The sequence below is a fragment of the Pelobates fuscus genome, chromosome 3, assembly GCF_036172605.1.
Source record: "Pelobates fuscus isolate aPelFus1 chromosome 3, aPelFus1.pri, whole genome shotgun sequence".
NCBI classification, from domain to species: Eukaryota; Metazoa; Chordata; class Amphibia; order Anura; family Pelobatidae; genus Pelobates; species Pelobates fuscus.
Genome location: NC_086319.1, coordinates 309,436,675 through 309,464,424, shown reverse-complemented (window position 1 = coordinate 309,464,424; position 27,750 = coordinate 309,436,675). Strand labels below are relative to the sequence as shown.

The 27,750-nt window shown below is 40.1% G+C and overlaps 1 protein-coding gene across 1 annotated transcript in view; it reads left to right on the top strand.

The window, feature by feature from the left end:
• Positions 1–2,928: 2,928 nt before the first annotated feature.
• ST8SIA2 (ST8 alpha-N-acetyl-neuraminide alpha-2,8-sialyltransferase 2) overlaps positions 2,929–27,750 on the top strand; it is a 152,363-nt gene continuing 127,541 nt past the window's right edge. Inside the window, exon 1 of the mRNA XM_063445625.1 lies at positions 2,929–3,376. Coding sequence (XP_063301695.1) covers positions 3,279–3,376 — 98 coding nt within the window. The 5' untranslated portion in view covers positions 2,929–3,278. The remainder of the gene's footprint in view (positions 3,377–27,750) is intronic.

Sequence of the window (27,750 nt, the reverse complement as noted above, 5' to 3'; positions counted from 1 at the left end):
TTACACACACTCAATGCACCCCTTACAGACGCACACACTGCATCCCGTACATGCACAGAAACACTCATTGCAGCCCTTACACATACAAACACAGATTCACACAATGCATTCCTTACACACGTATCAGGACATCCCCTACTCCTGTGAACAAAGTAATTGGTGGAACATGAACGTGGACCCTGGGGCCCAGACCTTGAGCTGTGCAAAGGGCCTTAAAAAAAATGGAGCCTTCTTCCTGTTCTCCCAGAACACAAACAGACTCCAGAGAGCCTGTTCTACACCAGACCAGTGGAGCCAGACTGCAGGTAGAGCCCATCACCATCCTCATCTGATTGTAAGTAGGCAATCTAGTATATTATTCGTGGCACTAATCTCTAATTTACCTCACATTAAAGGGACACTTTAGTCCCCAGAACCACTGCAGCTTAATGTAGTGGTTCTAGTGTCTATAGCCTGTCCCTGCAGGCCTTTTAATGTAAACACGGTGGCACTGCAGCACTTGCGTTAGTTAACATGGGGCATTGTGATGTCATATCGGGGGGGGGGATGGGGGGCGGCAAACTTTACTTTTGCCTAGGGCGGCAAAAATCCTTGCACCGGCCCTGGCTGAGACTGACAAAGAGGCAGATCAGGGGCAGAGCCAGCACAATCCAAACACAGTCCTGGCCAATCAACATCTCCTCATAGAGATGAATTGAATCAATGAATCTCTATGAGGAAAGGATATCTAACAGCCATCTGAGGAGTGGCCGGTGAAGTTATCACTAGGCTGTAATGTAAACACTGCATTTTGTCTGAAAAGACAGTGTTTACAGCAAAAAGCCTGAAGGTAATGATTCTACTCACCAGAACAAATTCAATAAACTGTAGTTGTTCTGGTGACTATAGTGTCCCTTTAAAAGGAATTTGAATGACATTTGTGCAGACCTATTACAAAGTGCAGCCTTTTGAGTTTTTCATATTTACTAATCAGTGAGGTGTGCTGAGTTCATAAACGCATATATATGAATGCAGGCTAAAATAAATAATGTGTAAATATAACGAAATTTGAGATTTTTTTCTACTTAGTTATTGTCTCCTTAAAGAGACACTGTAGTCACTATAATCATGTCATCTCTTTGAATTGCTTATATTGCTTGTAGACATCATGTAATGCCCCTGCATTTAGTGTTAACCCAATTTCGAGCAATTAAATATGGGTCCCTGGCCACCCACAGTCCAGCCCCTTCTGGAGGTGTGGCTAAGGCACAGATTACGCATTCCCTTGAGGTGATATCCTTCATACCATCAGTTGGAGCTCTGACAGGCTAAAAGCAGTCAGCTGACACTCTCAGCCAATCACAGCTGCTCAAGCTAGCAGTCCCTCATTAGCCAATGCAGCACCGAGGGGATGGACTGCTGGAACTCTCATTTAGCATTAAAATATAAAAACATTAAAAACTGTTTATTGCTGAATGAAATTATGGCACCAGAGGATTCCTGACACTATGACCAGTTTACCGAGATGAAGCACATACAGTGCCTACAGTGTCCCTTTAAAGGACAACTCTCACCTCATAACTACCTTTTTGCTAAGAACTCTGATCTTATCTAAATGATCAGCAAAACGCAGAATTTTTGGACATAAATCATTTAACAAGTTCCCGGCTGTGCCAGGGTTGCCTTGCATTTAGTAAAAAATCAGATTGAAGAAAATGTCCATTTTTATTTAATGAAATCATAACTTTTAGCTTTCAGATGGACATTGTGCCATAACCAGTTTCTCTTTACATTTTCCAATTTGGTTTTGTATTTAATCTTGTAGTCAGGAATTAACTTTTGATGGTTCATTAACTAAACACTAAATCCTAATGAATTGCAAATCTTTGGGTAAAAACAGAAACATCCAACTCCACTATAATGGCAGCTTGGCTCATTCGCCTCTTATTATGCCATTTAGAGGTTAATTTTCTGCACTTATGAATTTAGTGAACAACCCTATCACATACCTTCCAAGTATCCCTATTTTAGATGGATAGTCATTATCTTGGGCACAAATCCCTCTGTTCTATCTTAACGTCCTTCATTTGCAGGAGATCACTATTCTTAGTGCGCGTGCTCTATAGCAATAATTCTCTCTGTAATGTGCCTTTAAACTACAATAAATCTGTTTGGAAATCAGTCTGGGAAAATAAGATAAATTGTTCTTGTTCTAAATTAAATTTTTATTTGCGTAATCTGTTAGTGTCACCCAAAATGTCTCAGAATATCTCCATCACAGGCCACACCCCTACTCAGACTCCAAAATAAAAGTGGCATTCTATGTTAATTTCAAATATTTGGAGGTAAGCTGTCAGCGTCATTCACTAAATTGTGAACTGTCTGCAATTCACTATGGATTTGCAAAACCAAAGCCAAAAATAGCTAAATCATAAAAAAAAAAAAAATTCCATCTCAGCTCATCTTTTGACCTAAAAATGTGTAATTCCTATGTGTATTCCAAGCAATTCTCAGTTTTACTAAATATCCTCGCGTGACTGTAATTTATCTGTCTCCACTAGTTGAAAAAAAAAAGTAGCGCGTTACTAGACTGGAAAAATATTGTTTGATGTTGTTATGGTATGAGGAGATACATAGCCTAAATATACTTTATGAAATGTACATAATTCTTCTATGGAATGTAAAAGTTAAACCTCAGCTTGCCCACAGAATGTAAACAAGGCATTTATGCCCCCAAATTAACCCTAGTGTTACCTATCCCCAGCAGCTGAGGAGCTCTGCCTCCAGCCATTAACCCCTCACTTGCCACCAATTAGAAAGCGATTAAAATGAGCTTTTCTCCAGTGCCATGGTTTCTTCTTCCCCCTAGTGTAATGTAGCTCTCATATTTTCTTTTATTGTTAACCATCCCTCCCCTTTTCCTTCTGCTGGTGACTATTCCCAGGTGTGGACTTCTCTGTTGTCACACTAACTTTAAGAGAGAGAGGGAGAGAGAGGGAGAGAGAAAGAGGGAGGATCTCAGCCTGTGGATGTCAGTCCTCTGCATGGATAGATCTCCTCTCCTTCTCTGGGTCTGTCAGAGCAGCAGCATGGACTCTGATGATAGGTGACAATGATATGCCACCAGCACCATTCCCACATCAAGTCTTCACACGGGGAGAGAGAGGACAGCCTGGGTACTGCCTGCTTGCCATGAGCTGGGATTGACTTGGAGCACTTGGGGGCTGCAGAGAGAGAAAGAGCTCAGTCTCTCCTCTCCTTCTTGTTGACTTGCAAATCCATTCACCCCAACAAGAGCCATGAATCCGGACTTTAGGAGCTGGGTGCTGGCCACTGTCACCTTGCTGGTGGTCTTCTTCATTCTGGCGGATATCTCTGAGCTGGAAGAGGAAATCGGGTAAATAGACCTTTTACTCCCTCTTACAGACACAGCTGGGGTTGCTGGGCAGGTCTGCGTGTTGCTAGTTTCTTTGTCTTCAGACTTTTTTTTCCTCCTATGTAGAGCACATCAGTACTTAACCCATTGACAGCCAGGAGGGATAATATACTGTATGTCTTGGGAATTCCATCAAATGGTAACAATGTTTCCACAGCAGCTAACACTTTTATTTTATTTAAAAAAAAAAAAAAAAAAAAAAATCTATCTGTGTATGTATAATCTCACGCAGTGATTTCTGTATACCATACCATGAAACGTGTTCTGTTTTTGTTTTTTTTTTACTGTTTTGTTGTTGTTTTTTTGTTTAATTTTTCATACCCTTGCAAGGGGTTCCGTGAAAATGAATAACACTATTACAATTAGTAAAGAAAATGCGAGCCGGCGCCTGGAAGAGTACTGTAAATATCACATTTAATGAAATGTTTCTAATGCAGAAGCCAACATATTGTTGGAATGCAAAACGTGTTTAATGCAAGTCCATGCCTTTGAGACAAAGCCCAGTTTATAATGCAAAATAGTGTATGGTGGGAAGCAGGGATTTAGATGCTGAGCTCTGTACATATCACAAACTGAGGGTTCACAATCCACAGTCAGGCTACTGTCAAGAAAACTGTGCACTTCAAAGCTGGCTTTGCAATGTAATGCTTTATGTGACATACCACTCCTTATGGACTAGCAACTCTTCTTTGCATTCTGCTTACTGTAGACTACAATGCTCATCAAGCATCATGTTCTGCTTGAGAAGAGGTGGCCTCTTCCTGCTCTTGACATTGAATATCTAATTGAGTGCTTGGCAAGGATGATGAATAATGGGCATTCATTGTTAAATATCTCAGATGCTATAAGTATTGTCAGTTATGAGGTGTGGTAATATCCACAATTTTTACTTTATAAACTATATGTCTCTCCTTTGCCTTGGCAAACTAGGGGTTACTTTTCAATGGGTAAACTTTAGCGATTTTATTTAATTTATTTATGTTTCTATCATAAGGCTGCAGGGTTCTCGAAATTTTGTGTTGATTAGTGTCTGACTGTCAAAGTTTGTCATCATTATTTTTATATCTTTTACTCAATGTATCCATTGCTGATGGATTTGTATTTCTCTACAAATTAATTATAATAATCTAAAATATTATCAAACATTTTAATTGAAAGGGTCCTCATTAGGTTTGTGATTAGCCACCACCAGTTATTTGCCTTCTTTTGTTTTCTATTGCTGTGCCATAAGCAGACCCACCCTAAGGATGGGCACGGATTTGCCCCTGTCACTGGCACCCACGTGTCTTGGATCAATATCAGACTAAAGTGAGGACGAGTCAAGCTTTTTATGGTATCTCTTGGGTCTGCTGAACGCATTCAGAAACACCCTTTTCCTTTTTCGCAAGTCTGGCAGATAAACTAGTGTGTGATAAAGAGACTGTGGAGTGTGGATGGTCTAAAGAATGACTTAGATAGCAGAGAGTGAATTGAAAAGCTGCTTTAAATATCCGAAATGATATAGCATTGCATTGTCAATGTTTTGCTAGTCTGTAAGAACACAGACTTAGTTGACCTTGTGTGGTTCTTTTTCTGGATTGCCTAGTGGAATCCTCAGCGTGGGATGGAATGTTCATTTGGGTGTGAAAATCAGGGATGCATATAACAGATGACCAGAGTAATTGGGTAAATGAAATACTTTGGATTCTATTGGTAAATATGGAATTGAAAAAGTAAAAGTTTGTTTTGGAAATAGATATGCATCCTATATTCTGAAATGTTGACCGTTTCCAATTTTTTTTATTTTCTATATCTATATCTTGTGTCTTCCAATCACAGATAATACCCCCAAGACTTACTTGTTTGTTTAAAACGAATAACATCTAGCTGTCTGTTCTCTTAATACTGAGGTGATTTGAGGACCAATAAATACCAAACTAACTATCTCAGATGAAATGGTGATTCTTAATAATTCAGCTATTATGTATTAGACTTGTACACAGTTATAAAATTCGGTTCATCCAAATCGATTCATTACACTGCTCTTTCCTTTTCCCTCTAATGGACACTTTTCCCTTGATATAAGAATAAAATTAACATTTAGTGGCTGTCCCCTAACCATCAATTATCATTTTATCAATCAATTATATATCTTTTTCTACCTTTTTATTGGACAAGAGATACAGCCCACATCATCGGGTAGACCTCTTGTCCACCATATCAAACAAAGCTGATTATTTGCTCCCCAAAAATCAACCTCTTGCCCATTCCCTCCCCCTTTTTCTGGCACCATAGATGGACCTCCAAATCACAAAATGGCTTGTCCATTGCTCCTTTTTTTTTTTTTTTTTTTTATGTCCATATGGCATTTGAGAGTTGCGAAATATGTACTGCAAGTCCATTCATTGCTGTTCAGTGAATATAATTTAGAATAACTACAATTCACTGATTGGAGATTAAGTGTAATCTTTAACCAGAATCTAAATCAAATGTTCACCGGTAAATTCTAAGATAGAGACTAGCATTTGAATGAATCCTTGCCACCTCAAAAAAAAAAAATATATATATATAGTTTTAATAACAACTTTAAGCTAAAAATGAGTGCATGGCACCACACTGGCATTCAAATCATGCAAACAATGATCAACCACAATAACATAACTTGACACAGGGTTAAAATACAGATGAAGGGCATCCTATCTTCAAAGCAATTGCCCTGTTTGACATCCACTGCTATACCAGGTTCCTGTCATGCAAACAGATGTATTTCCAAAAGGTCTCGGCTTTGACTTTGTGATGGAGAAGCTATATAAGGTTATTCACTAAAGTGAGAATCCACAGTGAATATAACACGTAAGGCCAAAATAGATGAACTCGACAAATTCTCTTGTTCAGCTACTCTGGGCTTAAATGTTATATTCACTTAGAATTTTCGCTGTGGACAATAGCCCTGTCTAATGTGTTGATCTACAACAGAAATCTAAAGTAACTTTATATATTCTTGATTTGATCGTCCTCCTGTCTGTTGGTGTCCTTTTTAAAACCCTTCACTTCTGTGACTTTTTCAAAGCATCATTGCTGATGATAACCCTTGAAGGATGGCTTACGAAAGTACACCAATTGACTGCAAAGTGTGACATTTGAGGCTCTTAAAAGTGTCAATGTTTCAATTGCTTTCTTTTTTTATCTGATAAATCCTATTACCCATAAATCACCAGCAGGACTCCAGCACTGCTCAGGAATTGTTAAGAGTTAAGACTCTTTTTCATCACGTTAAGTTGCTATAATAAAAAACGTATTGAAGTTCAAGATGCACTTAAAAATCTGTTTAGGGTTTTAAACACATCAAAAAGGTGAACTTATAAACATATTATTAGAGCAAATCTGTATAATACTATCAAGCAGAGTAAGTTAACGAATTATTGTTCAAGAAGAGAAGAGCAACGTCAATATTGAAGGCGTGCATTGATATTGATTATTTGCCGATCTGTCAGAATGAACTCTGGTCAATGAACCCAACATTAATCCCTTTCACTTAGCAATAATTTTACTCATCGAGTTGACAACAATGAAAACATTATCTTTACTGACTCTTGTAAAGTTTGTTAATGGGTGACTCTTGACCAAAGTGGGACTCAAAGAAAGTTTTGACATTGGGCTTTTCTCATTCCTGTTTCTGAGGAGAGTTTACGTTTAACCTAATGATCAATTCATATTCTCTGTAGTCTATGGTTTAAAAGGGAACTGTCACTTCCCAGAATTTTGTATATTATGTTTACTTATCCCTATATTTAACACATTTGTATATGTTTGGTGTGACAAATAAATGTAAATGCTGACATTTACCCATGTTACCCTGCAACTTGCGCCTTCATCTTAGCTTCCTGTCCTTTGCACCTGGTAGTCAGTATAAGGAAAGCATGCAGAATAGAAATGAAACAATGTGTCTATTTTTCCTAATTTGTAATATTTGCTCTGTCTTTGTCATGGCTACACTGAATTGTGATATAATTTGCTATATGTTTAATATAAATTTTAAAGAAAATACACATCTCACATGTTACATATGTTATCTGTGATTTTCAAAGTTTTATTCAATGATATGAATTCCAGAGAAGTGACACTTACCCTGAAAGAGCACTTGGAATAAGTGGGGTATACCCATTCCACAGCACTGCTGTTCTAAATTTCCTCTATGGAGAGAATAATGTTCAGAGACATATACTGTCTATTGATATTCTTGTAAATCCAGTGGGAGATGAGTGACAGTAGGTAGATCTGTCTAAACGCTATGTGTGCATTGTAGTATGACAAAATGAAGTCCAACTTTGAGTCTTTAATCTGGTGAGTCTTTGGCCTCTGAATATTTTCTGTTTAGTTGGTTGCATGTTTTAGATTGGGCAATCAGGAGCTTTTTCTGTGATATATTTAGTTATTAGTGGTGAGAATGCAATCTATCTAAAAATACAATCTATCCACAAGTTCAAGGACTGGGCACCATGTCTCCCACACACTTCTAACGAACCCTGCTGGATATGGCTAATTTCAGAATAGTAGATTTAATTAATGTGTTTGATATTTCAGCCTGCATTACACTGTTAAAGCTGCATTTAATTCCCTTAACATTTAAGTCCATATTGCACTAAAGGAATGTATTTAATTAAGATGCTGCTGGGGCATGGAGCGGATATGTAATAATTACCTAGGCTGTCTTTTCCTTTAAAAACGTGGGAGTCACAGATATTAATACAGATGGACTGCATTGTGGAACTCCTTGGCATACATGCTGCGATTCATGGGGCTATATTTAAGACTTTCAAGAGCAATCACTTTTTTAAAAAGTTTTTTTTAAAAAAAATGTTTATAGTTCAAAATGGGGTGGAAGAGTACATATATGTAATATGATGGTACTATTTTTATGTAGCACATTGTTGCATGTCACTATCAGGCCCTGACCGGCCATCGGGCAAACCAGGCAAATGCCCGGTGGGCTGCGATGGCCATGGGCCGAGGCCAGCAGGAAAGATCAAGAGATCTCCCCTGTCGGACCATGCAGGGCAGCACTGGCCCCAAGATGGAGTTCTGTCCCATCATGGGCCGGAGAGGAGATTGGGCAGTGAGCCGGACACCCTCCATGACTGCAAAGCAGCTTCCTTTCCTCTTCTAACGAGCTCCGAGAATGTCAGAGAGTTGCCATGGTAATCCGCGTGCTCTGAACCGGTGCTCGCAAGAGGGAGAGAGACGTGGTCTGTACCCTGCGGAGGTACAGATCAAATAACCTGCCGGCTGGACCACCAAGGATCTGCGTGCAGCGTGCCCCCTCTCACTGACCACCAGGTATCTGCAAGCTCCCTCTCCCCCTACAAGGTTATAAGAGGGAGTAAATGTGATTTATTTTTTTTAACAAATTTGAAAACTTTTTTTGTTTAATTATTAAATGAATAATTTAAACCCATATCCAACCACTATATACACCCACCTCACATACACAGACAAACACACTACACACACTGCAACCCCTGCACTAACACACAAACACACAAACACACTACAGACAGTCTATACCCCTATATACACACTACACCTTTAATTGCCTGGGCTGAATTTCTGTCCCAGTCTGGCCCTGGTCACTATACACACATCAACTACACATGCTCTGATATTCCGATAAGGATGTCTCACAAGTTACACATTCAGAGTTATTCATTAAAGTGGCACAATAAAGTCACCCAGACCACTTCATCTCAATTAAGTAATTTGGGTACAGTCTCCTGATGTTTTAGCCATGCAATCTCAAACATTGGCATATAATAGATGCATCATTATCGTGTTATGATTTCAGGGCTAAGCACACCACTAGTAGCTGTCTCCATGACTGATATCAGAGGGGCGTTTGCATTGAGAACCAAGTCTGTCTTGATTCTGAGATGTTCATGTCATGAATTGCTGATCAATAGGGAAGCATTGGATTCAGTACTTCCCTATGAGAAGCATTTGATCGAACAAGCACGTGCATTTCACCCCCAATGATTCTCTACGAGAAACATTGTATTTAATGAGTAACCGATATTGCGGGAGGAGGAGCGGGCGGTAGCACTGAGGAAGACTTTGTGCTGGAAAAAAGTTAAAGGGACACTGTAGGCACCCAGACCACTTTAGCCCATTGAAGTGGTCTGGGTGCCAACTCCCATCACCCTTAACCCTGAGCATGTAATTATTGCAGTTTTTATTAAGTAGCGAGTATATGAATTTTTTGATCAGTGTTGGCTAGGATGTCTTTCTTGTCCATTGTTCATGCGCGCATGTATTTTAAGCATCATTAATCAATAATTATGTTATTATCTCTTAATTATATAATGAAGAAACTTTTCAATAAAAAAAAAGCTTAAACAAGTGGTAACTTAAAAATTAAGAGTTGGTTAATATGAGAAACTACTACTTTAAATAAATGGTATTCTAGTAGTGAGGGCCTGGAAAGTACTTCTAGTGATATCAGTAAATACCAAAAACAGCAAAGGATACCAAAAATGCTTGAGATATGAATATGATGAGAATGGAGAACAAGCAAAATAGCCTAAGATATCATAACGAGCATACGAAATTAGCTAATTGGTTCTTGCAGTAATGTTTCTATAAGTCAGAACTTTCCATTCTAGCCGAGTTGGTGGACTCATCATTTAGAAATAAAGTAGATGCCCTTCCGATGACTTAAGAATAGTTACAAAGTGCTTCTCAGCCTTAAAAGCAGGGAGATTATTTTTTTAGAGACTGATATTGTATCTAAAATGAGGCAATCACTGATCCTGATGTGTAGGTCTTTACCACCCTCCCAAAATATCATAGAACCCCTGCTGATAATATCATAATGCAGGTAATCTTGACTTGAACATCATAATGAGAGAATATAATACTAAAAAGCCTATTGTAAATTGTTCTTCAGACATAATAGACTATACGCACATCCAATATAACGTTTTTACAGCAAGCGACTAAATGCTATAATACTTTCCATTTTGCTGGAATAGCATCCAATCATGTTTTTACAACTGGGAACGTGTTAGAAAAATATTCTTATATGCTTGCATTGCGATTGTCAGACTGTGATCACAAGTGTGAAACAACAACGTAGTGCTTAAGGGTTAACTTGGAATGCTTTGCAAATATACCTCTTGGTATTTTAATTTAGATGTTTCTGCTGTGGCTGCCTCGTTCAGTTCTGATCCACGATTGTTTATAGCAGAATCCAACACAAGGGAACCAACAAATCAATGTTCTTATTGCCTCATTACAGGTAGCACAGGGGAATGCATTGATTGGTATGAGATCACACAGCATCAGAGACAACAGTTGAACTCAAAGTTCTCTGTAATACGGCATATAACCTACCCACGGGTTACAAAACCTGTGGGTCTCCAGGCATTGATGGACTCCAACTCCCATGACTTTCCACCTTCTTGTGGGAGTTGTATATCAATTAAACATTCAGAAGTGAAAGGGTTATTGTCAAGAACAATAAATATTTGTCTTTCATACACCAGACACGGTGTACCATAAAGTCCACTTTTTTTCCTAGCAAAGCAGGGTATATAGAGATATTCAATTAATATTGTTGATGAGAAATCTGATTGTTTTACTAATAAGTAGAGAAGTATATAATAATTTGTTTAGTTTTTATTTTTTGAGGCAAAACTGCTTTAGATTGCGTTTTGGTTTTTCTTTCTTTTGGTTCAAGAGCAGTGCATGAAATGTGTAAAAATTGGAACTTGATATCTTAAGTCTGCATTTCAAACTAACTTGCGGTATAATATCACATAACCAAAGCTCCACATCTCTTGTATAGTCTAGATTTATAAGAAAGCACATTTTTCTTTTGTAAATGATTACCAATGTTCAGGAACTAAATGCATTAAAGGAAAACTATAGTGCTATGAAAATAAAGTTGTTTTTCTAGTGCCCCTCCCTAAAGCGTGAGGACATCAGTTAGGAGACCAAAAGTAGTACGGCTACTGCAAAAAACTAATACCTTGGTATTTTTAACTTTCTTTACAGTGCTTCCTGTTAGAAGCTGAAATTAGATCTAAAATGTAGTTTTTACTTACATGATTTATTTACTTATAGCAACTTTGTACAATTCATAACTTATAATAAGCAAGTGAACTCTTGCTTTCAGTAAGCTTTTCAAGTTTTGTCTTCAAATTAATCCCTTTTTTCTCCACCTAGTTCTCTGCTTTATTATTTATTTTGTTAATTCTGTTTTTAGTTATACATAAGATAAGTAGTGACTGATTTTTCTTATGGGGAGAGCGGTCTTTGGCATTTTCTTTGTAAATATGCAGGGCTTAAAGGGACTTGGTCACTTTGCAAATTTGCTTTTAAATTTATCCTTTTTCGCCTCTCTCTTTCTCCTTTGTTTTTTATTTATTTTTTAAAATTCACCTTAGTTTATTAGTTATACATAAGTTAAAGTAACTACTGCTTTTTTCTCATGGGGAGTGTGATCTTTGGCAATTTTTAGTAATGGGCGGAATGTAAGCAAAGTTTAAATTCAGTTCCTAAGCTTATTTACCCACAATCCATCAGACGAAAGAATCCCACATAAGGCAAACTGCTGACATATGGGCAGAGGAAAACATAAATAAAGGCAAGTCGCGAAGAGGGTAGTATAATCATTAAGATACAGGTGGTGTAGGGAAAGGAAAACTGGAAGTAAAAAATTCACGACACGCCACTTTAAGCAAAGTTCCGATTTAAATGCTAAGCTAATTTACCCACAATTCATCAGTCAAAAGAATCCCACAGAAGTTGCCCAATTATTGAGATTCACCTACATTGATATGGACAATGGCTACCAATACTGATTGACAATTGAGTGTTTTAGAAGTTGTAGTCCACCTGGATTTTTTAAGGAAGCATTTGCATAGACAGATTACTACCTACATGCAACACTATGCGGTCCTAAATACATTGGGACCTCGGTTTATGAGTTTAATGCGTTCTCTGTGACGTTTCTTATTGCAAAAAATTTGTAAACCGAAATGCGGTTTCCCATAGGAATGCATTGAAAACCAATTAATGCGTTCTGGACGTACAATAAAAGTCAAAATGAGCTGTCATGGAAACCAACCCACAATGCAGAACACACAATAAAAGGCATGCAAACGACGAAGCTCAGCTCCCTACTTGAGGAATGCACCAAAAAGTCCCAAAACAACTGAAAACAATTTCCAGAATGGCTCCGAAACTCGTTGCAAAAGCCGCTCCAACACCTCCACACTCTACGCCACGTGCTACCCACAGGCTCCAGCATGCACGGGGCGGTGCTATAAACCTCTCAGGTGCAATGTATCCTTGGGAAACTTGGTTTGTATTGCGAATAAAATTGTAAACCGAGGCATTATTTTCAATGGATTTTCATTTGTAAACCGAAAATTATGTTAACCGAGGTGTTTGTAAACCGAGGTCCCTCTGTACTGAAATTCAAATGTCAGTTCCATACAAGTCACTGTTAACAGAATACACCCTAGAGTTGTCATCATGTGACAAACTGGACATGACTGACAGTAATATAAATTAGTTTCTAAATTGATATTGTAGACTAGTGATGTCACACTTTGTGCACTCTAGCTATTGATGGCCAACCAGACAAATGATTGACTAGTAATCATACTGTACAACAGCAAGAGTGCCAACCTTAATCATATCAGCTGCCGAATGTGCAGAATATTGGTCGTTAGTCTACTGTAAAACATGCACATAAACAATAGGAGATTTTAAATCCTGTCACAGTTTATGACAAGCCCGAGCATGTTGTGGCAATGAAATGACTGGCTAGCTTGTTTAAAGGTTTATGTCTGATTATCTAGCTTTGCTGTGTAATGTCACAAGCGAGATTTCCGTCAGCCATTGTATCGGTTTACATCAAAATGTCATCTTGTTATTTCATAATCCTGCGTACGCTGTAGAAGACTGCAAAGCAGGCAGTCTTTATCCCTTCAGCTCTACCACTCCCATGGTCCTCGGCAATCTGTAGCTATGAAGCACAGATTGGTGGAGAGTCCTGGGATTTGTAGTTCATCGACGACTGAAGGGCAAAAAGATGATGAACACTCTTTACAATTGAGAAATAATAAAAAATAATATGATTTCCTATTACCACTGAAAACTATTCATAATAAACTATAAATGTTTTTCTTAATCCATCAAGGACTGAGGCAATTGTGTAACTTCTTAACCAAAACAAAACCTAGAATTTGTGCTATGTGTCTGTTTCACCATAATCTAAAGGGTTACTACAATCCTTTTTAACTAAAATATTTTTTTGAATTTATTAATGCCATATTGGGAAGTATTTCTTCACACCTCACACCTAAACTCTAAACTAAAATAAGCTATAATAAGCTCCCAGCACTGCTCACCATGCCCCTCTCTGACAACATAGCAGCCGTTGCAAGGTCCAATCAAAAGATTCTCATAGAGAATCCATTGATTGGACCATTTAAAGGGACACTATAGTCACCTGAACAACTTTAGCTTAATGAAGCAGTTTTGGGGTATAGAACATGCCCCATGCAGCCTCACTGCTCATTCCTCTGCCATTTAGGAGTTAAATCCCTTTGCTTATGAACCCTAGACACACCTCCCTGCATGTGACTTGCACAGCCTTCCATAAACACTTACTGTAAAGAGAGCCCTATTTAGGCTTTCTTTATTGCAAGTTCTGATTAATTAAGATTTTCTTATCCCCTGCTATGTTAATAGCTTGATAGACCATGCAAGAGCCTCCTGTATGTGATTAAAGTTCAATTTAGAGATTGAGATACAATTATATCTGTTTGAAAGTGAAACCAGTTTTGTTTTTTTCATGCAGGCTCTGTCAATCATAGCCAGGGGAGGTGTGGCTAGGGCTGCATAAACAGAAACAAAGTGATTTAACTCCTAAATGACAGTGAATTGAGCAGTGAAATTACAGGGGAATGATCTATACAATAAAACTGCTTTATTTAGCTAAAGTAATTTAGGTGACTATAGTGTTCCTTTAACTGTCTCAGAGCACATGCACACGCTCTGAACCAGTGAGAGTAGAGGGAGTGGACAGGGAAATAGAGAGGGAACTTAAAAAAATATAACTGAGGATATAGGGAGGAGTGAGGGCTGCAGTGAAGGTGAGATGGAGGGGAAATGTAGAGAATGTCTGTCACCAGAGGGCAGTGTGCGCTGGTTATAGATGTTAACTTTGCACAGAATTGACATTTGGCAGTCCAGAATAGATTGCCAGTCTGCCAAAGTTATAAATGCTAGGGTTGCAACTAGCCCCTTGCCCAAAAGTTCAAACATCTCAGGATGTGCAGTGTTTCAAGCAAAAACACTGCACACACTTTTACCACCATCAGAAGTGGTCATGGATGTTGCAGTAACCCTTTAATTGAAAATAATTGATCTTTAAGATTTAAAACAGCATGGCCTCCTTTTATTACCCTATATGTATACCTATAAAATGTTAAGTATTTATATTTTTTCATAGGTTTTCTTATAATAATTTTTACACATCAAGTGCAACAAAAGAAAATAACTCAAAATAGATTTAGGTATCAGTCCTAATTGTTAAATGCCCGATACATCTAAGATTAAAACAATTTTTACTAGTTAACACTAACCCTACACCAACCCTATCCCTAACCCTATGCTTACACTAGCTCTAACCTTAACTGTACATTATCCCTGACCTAGCATTATCCCTTACCCTACATTAACCCAACCAACTCTACCCTAACTGTAAAGATGCCCCCAACTGTACCCTAATAGTAACCCTAACTCAGAGCAATTACCTCTACTGATGTCATGGATTTCCCAACTCACACAGTACACTACTCTCCCTGGCCATGAGACAAAGATCTCTATATGATCAGTGTTGGGTAAAAAGGACAGTCCAGCGCCAATCACTGTTGGTAGTGAGGAATGTAGGAAGACCCTATGCTTACACTATCTCTAACCATACAGCTTCTCTAACCTTATCCACAGTGAATTCAGTCACAGTGAATTCAATTAATTTAAAAGGCTAAATGGAGCACTCACTTGGAGACCTGCATATACCTCATCTGTCAGTTGTGGGTCACTAAATATAGTCCTTACAGAAAGAGGGGTCTCCCTAGTGCGAGCAGAGATTTAACGGAATTTGCACCAAAATAAAAGTATATTCAGAGCTTTAAATCCCACTACTTGCAGGATATCATGGAATGTTATAATATTGTGAAGAGGTTTAACATCAAAACTATGTTTTAATATAATAATCATTTCGTCAATTTTTGAAAGGAAATGGATTTTTTTTAAAATAAAGTATATGTAAAAAAATTACATTGAAAGCTGACATTTAGTCTCTATGGTCTTCCCTGCTTCCCTGTGCACTCTCTGCACAGAATCAGTGAAGATCATAGAGACTAGCTGTCAGTTTCAAACACTGTCCGACCAAAGGTGTATGTATATGGCTGAAGGATCCTGTCATATACTAAAATTACCAATCATTTTTGGTAACTATGCTTCATTTATATATAAAATATATTTCTATGCACAACTTGATTAAAGGATAATTATATTAATCCTCCATATATTTAATAGTTTTAAAGTAACAGTTGTCCTTAAAATAGTTAAAACAAAGGTGTTTATTTAACTTGATTTGTTTTATTCAGTAGGAAAATGTAATGTTTACCAAGGTTGATATACATGAATATATTGTTGGCTGATGCAGATCCTGATATGTAATGTAATTATTTGGGAATTAATGTTTTGGTCACAGTATGTAGTTTTTCTCAATACACAATATTGTTTCAAGCTTTAAAAGTGTTTCATCAATTTATTCCGTCAATTACTTCAATATCATCAAATTACCCAATTAATTACAAAACATTATCTTCCCCATCCTCAATTTCAATCTCCTTCATCTAGTTATCATCAAAGGTCTTTAGCATACCCTGATCATACTCCTTCTATCTTTCTAACAATTACATTCTCTCCTATATCATTATACCTCCTTCCACCTACTTCTTATCATGATTCCCCATGTCATTATCCTTACAAGATTATTTTCTTACCTACACACTTAACTTATCGCTCACCTTTGTATCATTAACTTATCTGTAATTTAACTTTACTACCTACCTGTACATAATCAAGACACAATCAACACACATATTTTTTGAAGCCGTGAAGCTATAATAAAGTTCATGTAAGTTGCCTCCCCCTGCTCACTATTAAACATTTGTGTGGATTAAACTTTGCTGTACAGCATGTTTTTTTTTTACTGTTTAAACACTGAATTTGCTTGAGTTACCTAGATATATAAGCTTCATTTCGTCGATAAGTTATATTTCTATTCCCGAGAGTGGTTGTGTAGGCAGGGCCCCAGTGCGCTGCTTTGCCCTGGGGACTATAATACTGTTAAGACAGCCCTAATTATCATTATCCTGCTTACAAATTACCCTTACCACTTAACATAATTTTTCCTATCCCTACATCATTACCAATCACCCCATGTTACTATCCCTCTTGCTATCTATTCTTTTATTTTTCCCTATAATAATTTTCTTTTATACATTCAACTCTTGTTGTATTATCTTTCTAGGTGTTCCTTCAACCTAACTTTTAGCATCCTCCCGTGTATTTTTACAATACTTTTTTCATATATCATACATCATCCTCACTAGCCCTGCCATTTTTATCCATGTTGATATCCTGCATCTACAGTTTTCCTCATATAATTGTTATTTTCCCAATATCCCAGATATTATGAACTCTTCTGACTGTACCATTATTCCTCCAATTCCTTCATATGATTCAGCCATGTTTCTGCCATTCTACCTCTCTTACATTAACCCTTTATACTACCTATTCCTAACAGTATTCTTCTTCGTTATCCCTCATGTTGCTCTTTGCTCTTGAAAATCTTTATTCTTATCCAATATTGCTCATTCCTTCAAATAAAAGAATGCTACTCACTCTCATGTCTTTTCCAGCTTGGTTTTAGTTTTGTTAAATTTGTAAAACCATGCAAATCTTGGACCATTAGTTAAAAACAATGTTCATACAAATATCTGGTAGACATTTAGACACTTGCCAGCCAGTATCTCAACATTCACTAGATATTTGCTTAACCCCTTAAGGACACATGACATGTGTGACATGTCATGATTCCCTTTTATTCCAGAAGTTTGGTCCTCAAGGGGTTAAATGAGGAATTACATTATTTATTTTCTATTTTATTTTTTTACATATATCTCCACCTCTTTTTGTTATATGCCCTGCAGGATACTTTTTATTGAGGAGCTACAATGCTGAGAATTAAATGTGTGAGTTCATAATAATAATCATTGTAGCAAACAAGTCTCTGTGGTAGACCTTTCTTGGGCAGTGTTCTATGCTGTGACAGGCAGGGCTCTAAAATAAACACTGCAGGTGTAAGTAACAAGCAGAAACAAAACGTGTACTAGGTACCAACAAGAACCAGGCAAAAAAAAAGAGTAAAATAATGTAGTACTGGCAGTAGAGCTAATGGTCCAAAGCAAAGGTCTAACTTAATATCAACTCAATTGAGGAAGTACAGTACTCAGTTGGTACCTTTAAGGACCACTATAGGCACAAAGACCACTTCAGCTTAATGAAGTGGTCTGGGTGCCTGGTCCAGCTAGGTTTAACACTTTTTTTAAATTGGTTAATCCAGCCTCTAGTGGCTGTCTCATTGACAGCGCTAGAGGCTCTTCCGCGCTTCTCACTGTGATTTTTCACAGTGAGAAGATGCCAGCGTCCATAGGAAAGCATTGTGAATGCTTTCCTATGAGACTGGCTGAATGCTTGCGCATTCAGCCGAGGAGGAGGAGAGGAGGAGGAGGAGAGGAGGAGGAGGAGAGGAGGAGGAGGAGAGGAGGAGGAGGAGAGGAGGAGGAGAGTCCCCGGCCCGGCGCTGGAGAAAGAGATTTAGGTTTAACCCCTTCCACCCCCTAGAGCCTGGCGGGAGGTGGGCCCTGAGGGTGGGGTCACACTCAGGGCACTATAGTGGCAGGAAAACGAGTATGTTTTCCTGGCACTATAGTGGTCCTTTAATGGGATGTTGACTGCAGACTGGGTTCATATTAATTGCAGAGAATCAGCAGATGCAGGAGAATTTGCAAATGGTTAATAGATAGTGATGTCGCGAACATAACATTTTCCGTTCGCGAACGGAAAACGCAAATTTCCGCAAATGTTCGCGAACGGGCGAACCCGGCAAACAGCCGTAGACTTCAATAGGCAGGCGAATTTTAAAACCCACAGGGACTATTTCTGGCCACAATAGTGATGGAAAAGTTGTTTCAAGGGGACTAACACCTGGACTGTGGCATGCTGGAGGGGGATCCATGGCAACACTCCCATGGAAAATTACATAGTTGATGCAGAGTCTGGTTTTAATCCATACAGGGCATAAATCACCTAACATTCCTAAATTGTTTGGAATAACGTGCTTTAAAATATCAGGTATGATGTTGTATCAATCAGGTAGTGTAAGGGTTATGCCCGCTTCACAGTGACAGACCAAACTCCCCATTTAACGCACTGCAAACAGTCCATTTGCACAACCGCAAACTCCCCATTTGCACAAGGTTGGATACCAAGCTAGCCATGTCCTGTTCCTTGTCCTCACTGATGTCATTGAAGGTCTCTTCCTCCACCCAGCCACGTACAACACCAAGGGTCCCCGAAAGGTGACAACAAGCCCCCTGTATTTTTTTTTTTAAATGTACACTATTGTTACACCAGATATGAGTTGCACAGGTGTGACACTGTGCCCTGGCAGGCCCTGAAACGCACACGTGTGAAGGAAACTGACTGCTATTATATTACAGTCAAAAAAGTTTTTTGTTTTTTTTTTTAAATGCAAGCTATTGTGATACCAGATATGAGTGGTGGCACTGGGACCACCTTAAAAATATTGGATATCGCTAAAAATCATGATCACTATATACTTTCTCTACAAACCTCTAAAACGAACCAAACTACTCATCCATCCGCTATACCACTTTATCCCACCTAGAACCAGTGCCCAGTTAAAATACTTGACTCTTACTTACCCACACTCAGTCATGCCACACACATTTCACCACTACTCTCACTGAATCCCTCTTGCTACGGCTAAATTCATCTTCTACATCAGACCACTACTCCTAAGATTGGGTTGTATCCATGTCTCGGGTCTTTCATTTAGAATAGGGGCAGCTTCGGTCTCCTTCAACACTGACACTCCAGTGCATATTATTAAAAGATTGGGCAGATGGAAATCCTCAGTCCACAACCGATATATTCCTCATCCCGAGAAAGAAATGAGGAAAGCTTTTAAAAGTTTGGCTTTGTAAATTTGATGCAATAAGTGTGTTTTTCTTTAATACCTTTTCACCCTCTTTGCATGAACCCGATTTACATATATTACTAATATGTTTCTGAACATATATATTATATTATTCACTCACTCACTCTCTGGGCCGGCCTAAGACATCATGCTGCCTAGGTCCAACCAGGGCCGGTGCTTGGATTTTTAGGTACATAGGCGAAGATGCATTTTTCTGCCCCCCCCATCCAACAAAAAAATCTTCACCTATGTGCCTCTTAACCAGCCCCTCTCCACTCCCCGACCATTAGTGGTCCCTTCCCTGTCCCTTAGTGTTCTTCTCCCCTCCCCACTCTTTTCCCTGTCTCTTGGTGTTCCTCTCCCATTCCCTCCCTGTCCCTTGGTGCACCCCACACCCCTTTAGTGGTCACACTCCCCTTCCTGGTGTGCCTCCTACCTCTATTGTTGCATGGCTGAGCGGAGCATATCCCCTAAAGGAGCTTCAGTTTTCTGTACCCAGCCGGACTGACAGGGAGTCCTCTCTCTGTGAGCACCTCCTGTCAGTCTGGCCAGGTACAGGAAACAGAAGCTCCTGTACCGCGCTCTGCTCCGCTACACTCTGTACACACTGGCAGTCACACACTCAATGACAAACACACAGACGTCACTGACAGACACAGACTCATTGATCTGACACACACTCATTCATTGACACTGACAGACCCACACTGATTGACACTCATTAACAGACACACTGATAGCCACACACAGACTCAATGACAAACATACTCTCACTGATTTGACAGACACACTCATCATACACTGACAGACACACTCATACACTCACATGCGCACACACTCATACAATTACTCAGACACACACAGACGCACTCACTCATACACACACACTCAGTCACTCACAGACAGACGCTGTCACCCACAGACAAACGCTGTCACTCACAGACACAGACACTCACACACAGACACATGACATACATTCACTAATTATTTTAATAAATAAATATTTTCCACCCATTCTCCCTACCTGGAGAGCTGGTGTGGATGATGGATCATTCCCTGTGGTCCAGTGGGGCTGCTGGGCGGCGTGCGGCAGTACTGTGATCAGGTGCGGTGAGGGAGCTCTAATCTCACCGCTCTGCTCCCTCGCGGGCTGTCTGCTGATACCGCGGGAGCCGGAATATGACGTCATATTCCGGCTCCCGCGACATCAGCAGAGAGCGCGCAAGGGAGCAGAGCGGTGAGATTAGAGCTCCCTCGCTGCGCCTTATCACATCACAGCACTGCCACGCCGGGGTCCAGATGGTGGCCGGCAGGAGGGAGGGCTTCCCTCCTGCCGGCCACTGAAATATTGCGCTCCCAGAGCCCATGCGCCCTAAGGCGGCCGCCTGTGCCGCCTTATGGACGCGCCGGCCCTGGGTCCAACGATAAATGACTATGGGGGATAATGTATAATAAATACAGGTTACTGGCTATGAGGGGAAGGGGGGATAATGTATAATAAACACAGGTTACTGGCTATGGGAGGGATGATGTATAATAAACACACGTTACTGGCTATGGGAGGATAATGTATAATAGACACAGGTTACTGGCCATGGGGAGGATAATGTATAATAAACACAGGTTACTGGCTATGGGAGAATAATGTATAATAAACACAGGTTACTGTCTATGGGGGATAATGTATAATAAACACAGGTTACTGGCTATGGGAGGGATAATGTATAATAAACACAGGTTACTGGCTATGGGAGCATAATGTATAATAAGCACAGGTTACAGGCTATGGGGGGATAATGAATAATAAACACAGGTTACTGGCTATGGGAGGATAATGTATAATAAACACAGGTTACTGGCTATGGGGGGATAATGTATAATAAGCACAGGTTACCGGCTATGGGAGGATAATGTATAATAAACACAGGTTACTGGCTATGGGAGGGATAATGTATAATAAACACAGGTTACTGGCTGTGGGGGGGATAATGTATAATAAACACAGGTTACTGGCTATGGGGGGATAATGTATAATAAACACAGGTTACTGGCTATGGGAGGATAATGTATAATAAACACAGGTTACTGGCTATGGGGGATAATGTATAATAAACACAGGTTACTGGCTATGGAGGGATAATGTATAATAAACACAGGTTACAGGCTATGGGATGATAATGTATAATAAACACAGGTTACTGGCTATGGGGGATAATGTATAATAAACACAGGTTACTGGCTATGGAGGGATAATGTATAATAAACACAGGTTACAGGCTATGAGGGGATAATGTATAATAAACACAGGTTACTGGCCATGGGGGGGATAATGTATAATAAACACAGGTTACTGACTATGGGAGGATAATGTATAATAAACACAGGTTACTGGCTATGGGGGGATAATGTATAATGAACACAGGTTACTGGCTGTGGGGGATAATGTATAATAAACACAAACAGAAAAAAAAATGAATGCATCTTCAGAATTAATCTAAATTGTATGCTGTCTAGGAGGTGGGAGGGTCTGGGAGGGAGGGTCTGCTGCTGATTGGCTGGAATGTGTCTGCTGACTGTGAGGTACAGGGTCAAAGTTTACTCAATGATGACGAATAGGGGGCGGACCGAACATCGCATATGTTTGCCGTCCGTGGCGAACGCGAACACGCTATGTTCGCCACGAACTATTCGCCAGCGAACCGTTCGGGACATCACTATTAATAGATAATGTAAGAAAAGATTTAGTTCAGTTGGACATACTTGGGAACTGTTAAAGATTCAAAATTTAAATCTGGACAAAGATTTCATGTAGAGAAATTGTTGTGGACATTTCTCTGGTGTTGGTTAGAGTAACTCTTGCCCCGATCCTTCCCATAATAAAAAAAAAAAAAAAAAATAGATGATGCTAAAACGTAAGTTCTCACTGACACCCAATTCTCTATGGCTGACATCACACCACCTTGCTTCAGGGGAAGGCATGTTATGGAGGGTGGGCTGGGGGTGGACTTTTGTGGCATGGTGAGGGGGCTGTGACGCAATTGGCTGTTTGTTCCTGCTAGTATCAGACTCTAAATTTGCACTAGATTCACATTATGTACCCAGGAGTCTTGTTCCAAGCTAATATTGCAGAAAGAATGGCTTCTTAAACAACCCGCCCTTAATAGTGACCTATGATTAAATAAAGAAGCAAGTTAAACTGACAAAAGGAACAAATCTGTGGCCCTGTCAGCACATGTCTGGCACCAGGCCTTCATCTTTGTCTTCCAGTCTTGATGTCAGAGGTCCGTTATATGTCCTACACTGTTGCTGTTTAAAGGAAGATTGAGAGAGAGTCTAGGCCAGCATTAGGCAACCTTGCAGAATACTCTTACAGCCATAATGTTTTCAAAGCATCAAGGGAAATGTAGTTCACAATATCTGTGCTGAGGAAAGGTTTCTCAAAAATATTCACATATTACTTGCTGAACTAGACCACTGTAGATGAGCAATATCCCATGCAAGGTAAAATATTCAAGCCGGAACAAGCTTAAAAGGTGCAAGGAAATGAGTTAGCATTTGGTGGGGGGAGAGTTGGGAATATAACAAATCTACTTCAATGAGATATGTCACTTCAGGAGCTTTTGAAAATAACTACAGGTCTCTTTTAAGTTAATATTTCTTTCTTTTGAAGTGCAAATCTGGAAGAAGAAAATGCTAAAACTGTGACAGAGAGAGCAAAGTCACTGGAACAATTTAAGAGAAAATGGACACTATAAACCCAATGAGAACCTGAACAAAGTGAAATAAGCAAGAGGTAGGGGTCATATCAGGTCCTGGTGAGAGAAGCATGAAGAAAAGCTTGAACGATTGAGGGAAACTAAAGACCGGAAGATAGGTTAGAAGTGGGAAATAAGGAGTAGAAAATAGCTGAGCAAGAAAGAAAAAACATCTATGGTTAGCAGGAAGGTAACAACGGGCTAGTTTGAGATTCAGTTAACAATGATGATCTCAGTCCATCTCTGTAGCGGAGCTGCAATGCTGAGACTGAATATCTCCGCTGTAATCAGGGCCGTCTTTAATATTGATTGGACCCTGGGCAAGCATCTGCTTGGGCCCCCTGGGCATGCAATCACTCCCTCCACCCCAACCTAGAGGCAAAACTAATGTAGAGAGTGCCTTGGTGCAAACAAAAATTCAGGCCTGCCCTGTAGCACAAGAGTAAAGAAAAGATAGATCCCCATCTGTCATACAACTCCTGCGATGCTATGCCAGCTGGTGATATACTATCCTTGCAGGGTTGTATTTTTGAGCAGTGTTTGTGCAATTGAATGTCAGCATGTTATTGTATAGAGTGTATGTGTTCATGTAGGGGTCTATTTGTATGTACTGTTACCATTGGAATGCAGTGGTGTATTTGTGTGTAGTGTTTGCGTTTGAATGCAGGGATGTGTGATTGTCTGTAGTGTTGGCTTTTAAATGCAGGTGTACTTTTGTGTGTAGAGTTGGTGTTTGTATATAATTTTAGCGTTTTATTACAGGAATGTGTTTGTATGTAATGTTTGTATTTGCATGCAAGGGGGTGTTTGGATGTAGAGTTGTGTTTTAAATGCATATGTACATTCATGTGTAGTATTGGTGTTTCAGCAAACTGGTGTGTTTGTATGTAATGTTTGTGTTTGTAGGTGTCTGTTTGCATGTTGTGTGATTTCTATAACACATATACACATTAACACGCAGATACACACATAAGCACACTGACACATGCTCACACCTTGACACATACTGGCACATTCATACACACACACACTCAGATACAAACAGATACAAACACTTTGACAAACAGATACAAGCACTTTGATACACACACACACACTGGCACATCCACACACAGAGATATACACACACACACACACACAGACACAGGTATGTACACACACACTCAGATACACTCATACATAAAGGTATAAATGCAGGGGTGTATATGTGTACAGTGCTAGAGATGGAATATAGGAGTGTATTTGTATTGGCATTAAAATGCTGGGATGTATGCATTACCACACACTCAGATGCACACTTACACACACCGACACATACAGACACACACACACAAACACACACACAGGTACACATACACACTGACACACAAGTACACATACACAGGTATACATACACACAGAAACACTGACACACAGACAAACACAGCCAGATACACACAAGGACATAAACACAGCCAGATACACACACACATATATGTGTACATTTACATATTTTAATCTCTGCCTTCTAGCAGCTCTTGGACAGCAACTCCCAGCAACCTTGGCCAATATAATGTCTCAACTCTGTTCTTTCATACCCTGGTCCAGAATTTGGCAAAAGTGACATTTGGAAATGGTGTACAGCCTTTGATAACACTTGATGCAATAATATGTTAAAATAAATACTTTTTAAATTTATATTTAATAGGGAACTGTCAGGTTCTTCTAGGATTTTTAACATGTACTTATTCCCTGTGTGTTACATTACAAACACCAACACTTCAAGTGATATCAGAAATAAGCAAAACAAAAAACAAACAATATTTAGCCACCCTCCTGTCTCCTTACCTTTTGGGTACAGAAAGGTGGCTTCCCTGGGGTCCAGTGAGAGCTTGCTGGCCCAGGCTGATGGGAGTCTGCCATCAGCTTTCTCAGTCCCTCTCCCTCACAATACTTGCACTCTCCTCCATGTGGTGTGTGCCCCCTCCCCAGCGGCACTGAGGAGGAAGTGATCTGACCTTCCTCCCAGCATGCCACGGAGAAGAAAAGGGATCACAGGGCAGTGTGTGAGGGGGCTAGCTGTGAGCATACACATAGAATGTCTATGGCTGTGAGTATGTAGTCAGCCACCCCCATATTACAGGGGCCAGGTCCAGAGCAGTATTAAAGGGCTGTGGCCCCTGATTACCTCAGGTGCTGCAGGGGGCCCATGGGGCAGCTGCCTTAGGGCCCCCAGGAGTAACTGGGCCCGGGGCAGCTGCCCCTTTTGCCCCTCCTTAAAGACGGCCCTGGCTGTAATCCTCTGGAGCTGGAAGGGAAGCGCTAGTTAGTAGATATAGCCCATTCCCCCAGTAACTGGACGGCACACAATTCTGGGAGTCAACTGATTTTTATTAGCCCACACATGGCTTTTTATGCACAGCCCCATAGTATGGCGTCTCCAAGACAAGCTGACATGAACATTTCCCAAGATGCACGGGGTCTGAGAGATAATTGAGCTGGGGATTTTAGATAACTCAATTATCTCTCAGTTACATAACATATATACTTTTTATAAAACACCCCAAAAAACATAATAAAATAGTACAGGAACCCCACAATTCTTATATCCTCGAATAGCCTGAAAAGCGCCCAGATTGGTTTGGTGGAACGAAATCGCTATTCGGGAGAAGATTTCTCCGGTCGGCCACGAGGTGATGCCCCAAAATGGTTCAAGAGAATCCAGGGCTGTAGCTGGTCTTGGTTCGGAAGTTCCTGCACGAATACCGATGAATGCTCCCCCTGGCTCTTAGCTAGCGAATGCTCCCCCCAGTCGGTCATATCTCCTGAACATGGTCCGAGTTGTTGTTCTGGAAAGTATGCAGGCAGCAGTACCATCTTGGTAGATAAAAGTAGAAGGAAAGGGAAAACGAAAAATGAAGAAAAATGCTCTAAATCACCAAGTGTGTATCACTCCAAAATCACACAAATAAAATCAACAATAAAATATACAATATGGTGAGAGCAAAATATATGGTGAATGCACCAATAGGTGAGGTAGAAAACATGCAATATTACCATGTATATAGCCTGTATGATAAATAAAACAAGATAAGAGAAAAAAATACTCTCACTCACAATTTGCTGAGCCTATGGAAGTGGCTCAGACTTAAAGCGCCTTTTTGATAATGAATGGGACCAAAAGTGCTGGATGTAGTATAGAAGTTTCTCTGCAAATCCTCAATTTCCCTCCTGGATGGTTTAACATACGCCAAGGAGAAGGTATAGGTGCAGGAACAAAATCTTTATTTGTACAAAGCAGCATAAAATGGATCTCCAGTAAATAAAGTGCACAACGCGTTTCGACCGATGGTCTTTTTCAAAGTGCTAAATTCTGTGACTACTTGTCAGGTTTAAATATAAAAAAAAAGGCGCGTTTTCTATCTCCGTTTACATCACTTCCGGTTTCAATTACATCATTTCCTTTTGGAGTGTTTCCGGGTCAGCGGTCATTCTTTCCTCTAGTAGTGAACTTCCGGTATTACAGGGATTTTTCTTCACGTGAACCCGTTCAAAATGCGCATGTGCATTGTAGCAAAGTCCATGAAACTTGTCACGGTAATATACCCCAACACGCAGGAATAGTTCACAGTCAAGAGACAAGAAACAGAGTTCGTCTACCGGACCTTAGAATGGCCGGACTAGGACGAGAGAAAGACAGAGTCAGAACAAGCCGAGGTCAAGGGAACTGAGAGACAGCGTAACGTAGAACAAGCCGAGGACTGGTACACAGAGGACAAAACAGCGGATAAGCAAGCAAGGATAAGGAGAGAGCGGAGTCAGGAACAAAGCCAAGGTCAAGCACCAAAAAACCAACTGAACGATACAAGCACTAAAGGGAACTGGACAGAAACCACGATAGGGCAAGGAGCAAGGGGAAACAGGTGAGTATAAAAACCCTAAGGTTCACTTTGATTGGCTCCTGTCATATCCACGCCCCCAAAACGTGAGTGAATGGGGAATGTGGCCTGACAGGGGCCAATGGGAGACTGATTCTAATTTAGTCTCCCACTGTCCCTTTAAGAGCGCGCCCGAGACGCGCGGCGCGCTCTTAGTGTCGGGCGGGACATGTGACCGCTTCTCGCGGTCACTGCCCGCCTGACTGATCCCATCGTTGGCTGAGCCGCGCGCGGCTCGTGCAGGAGCAGGACCGCGCGCGGCGAGAAGGGAGGACCCCGGCCGGCCCCTGGAGAGGGTAAGTACCGCTACAGTAC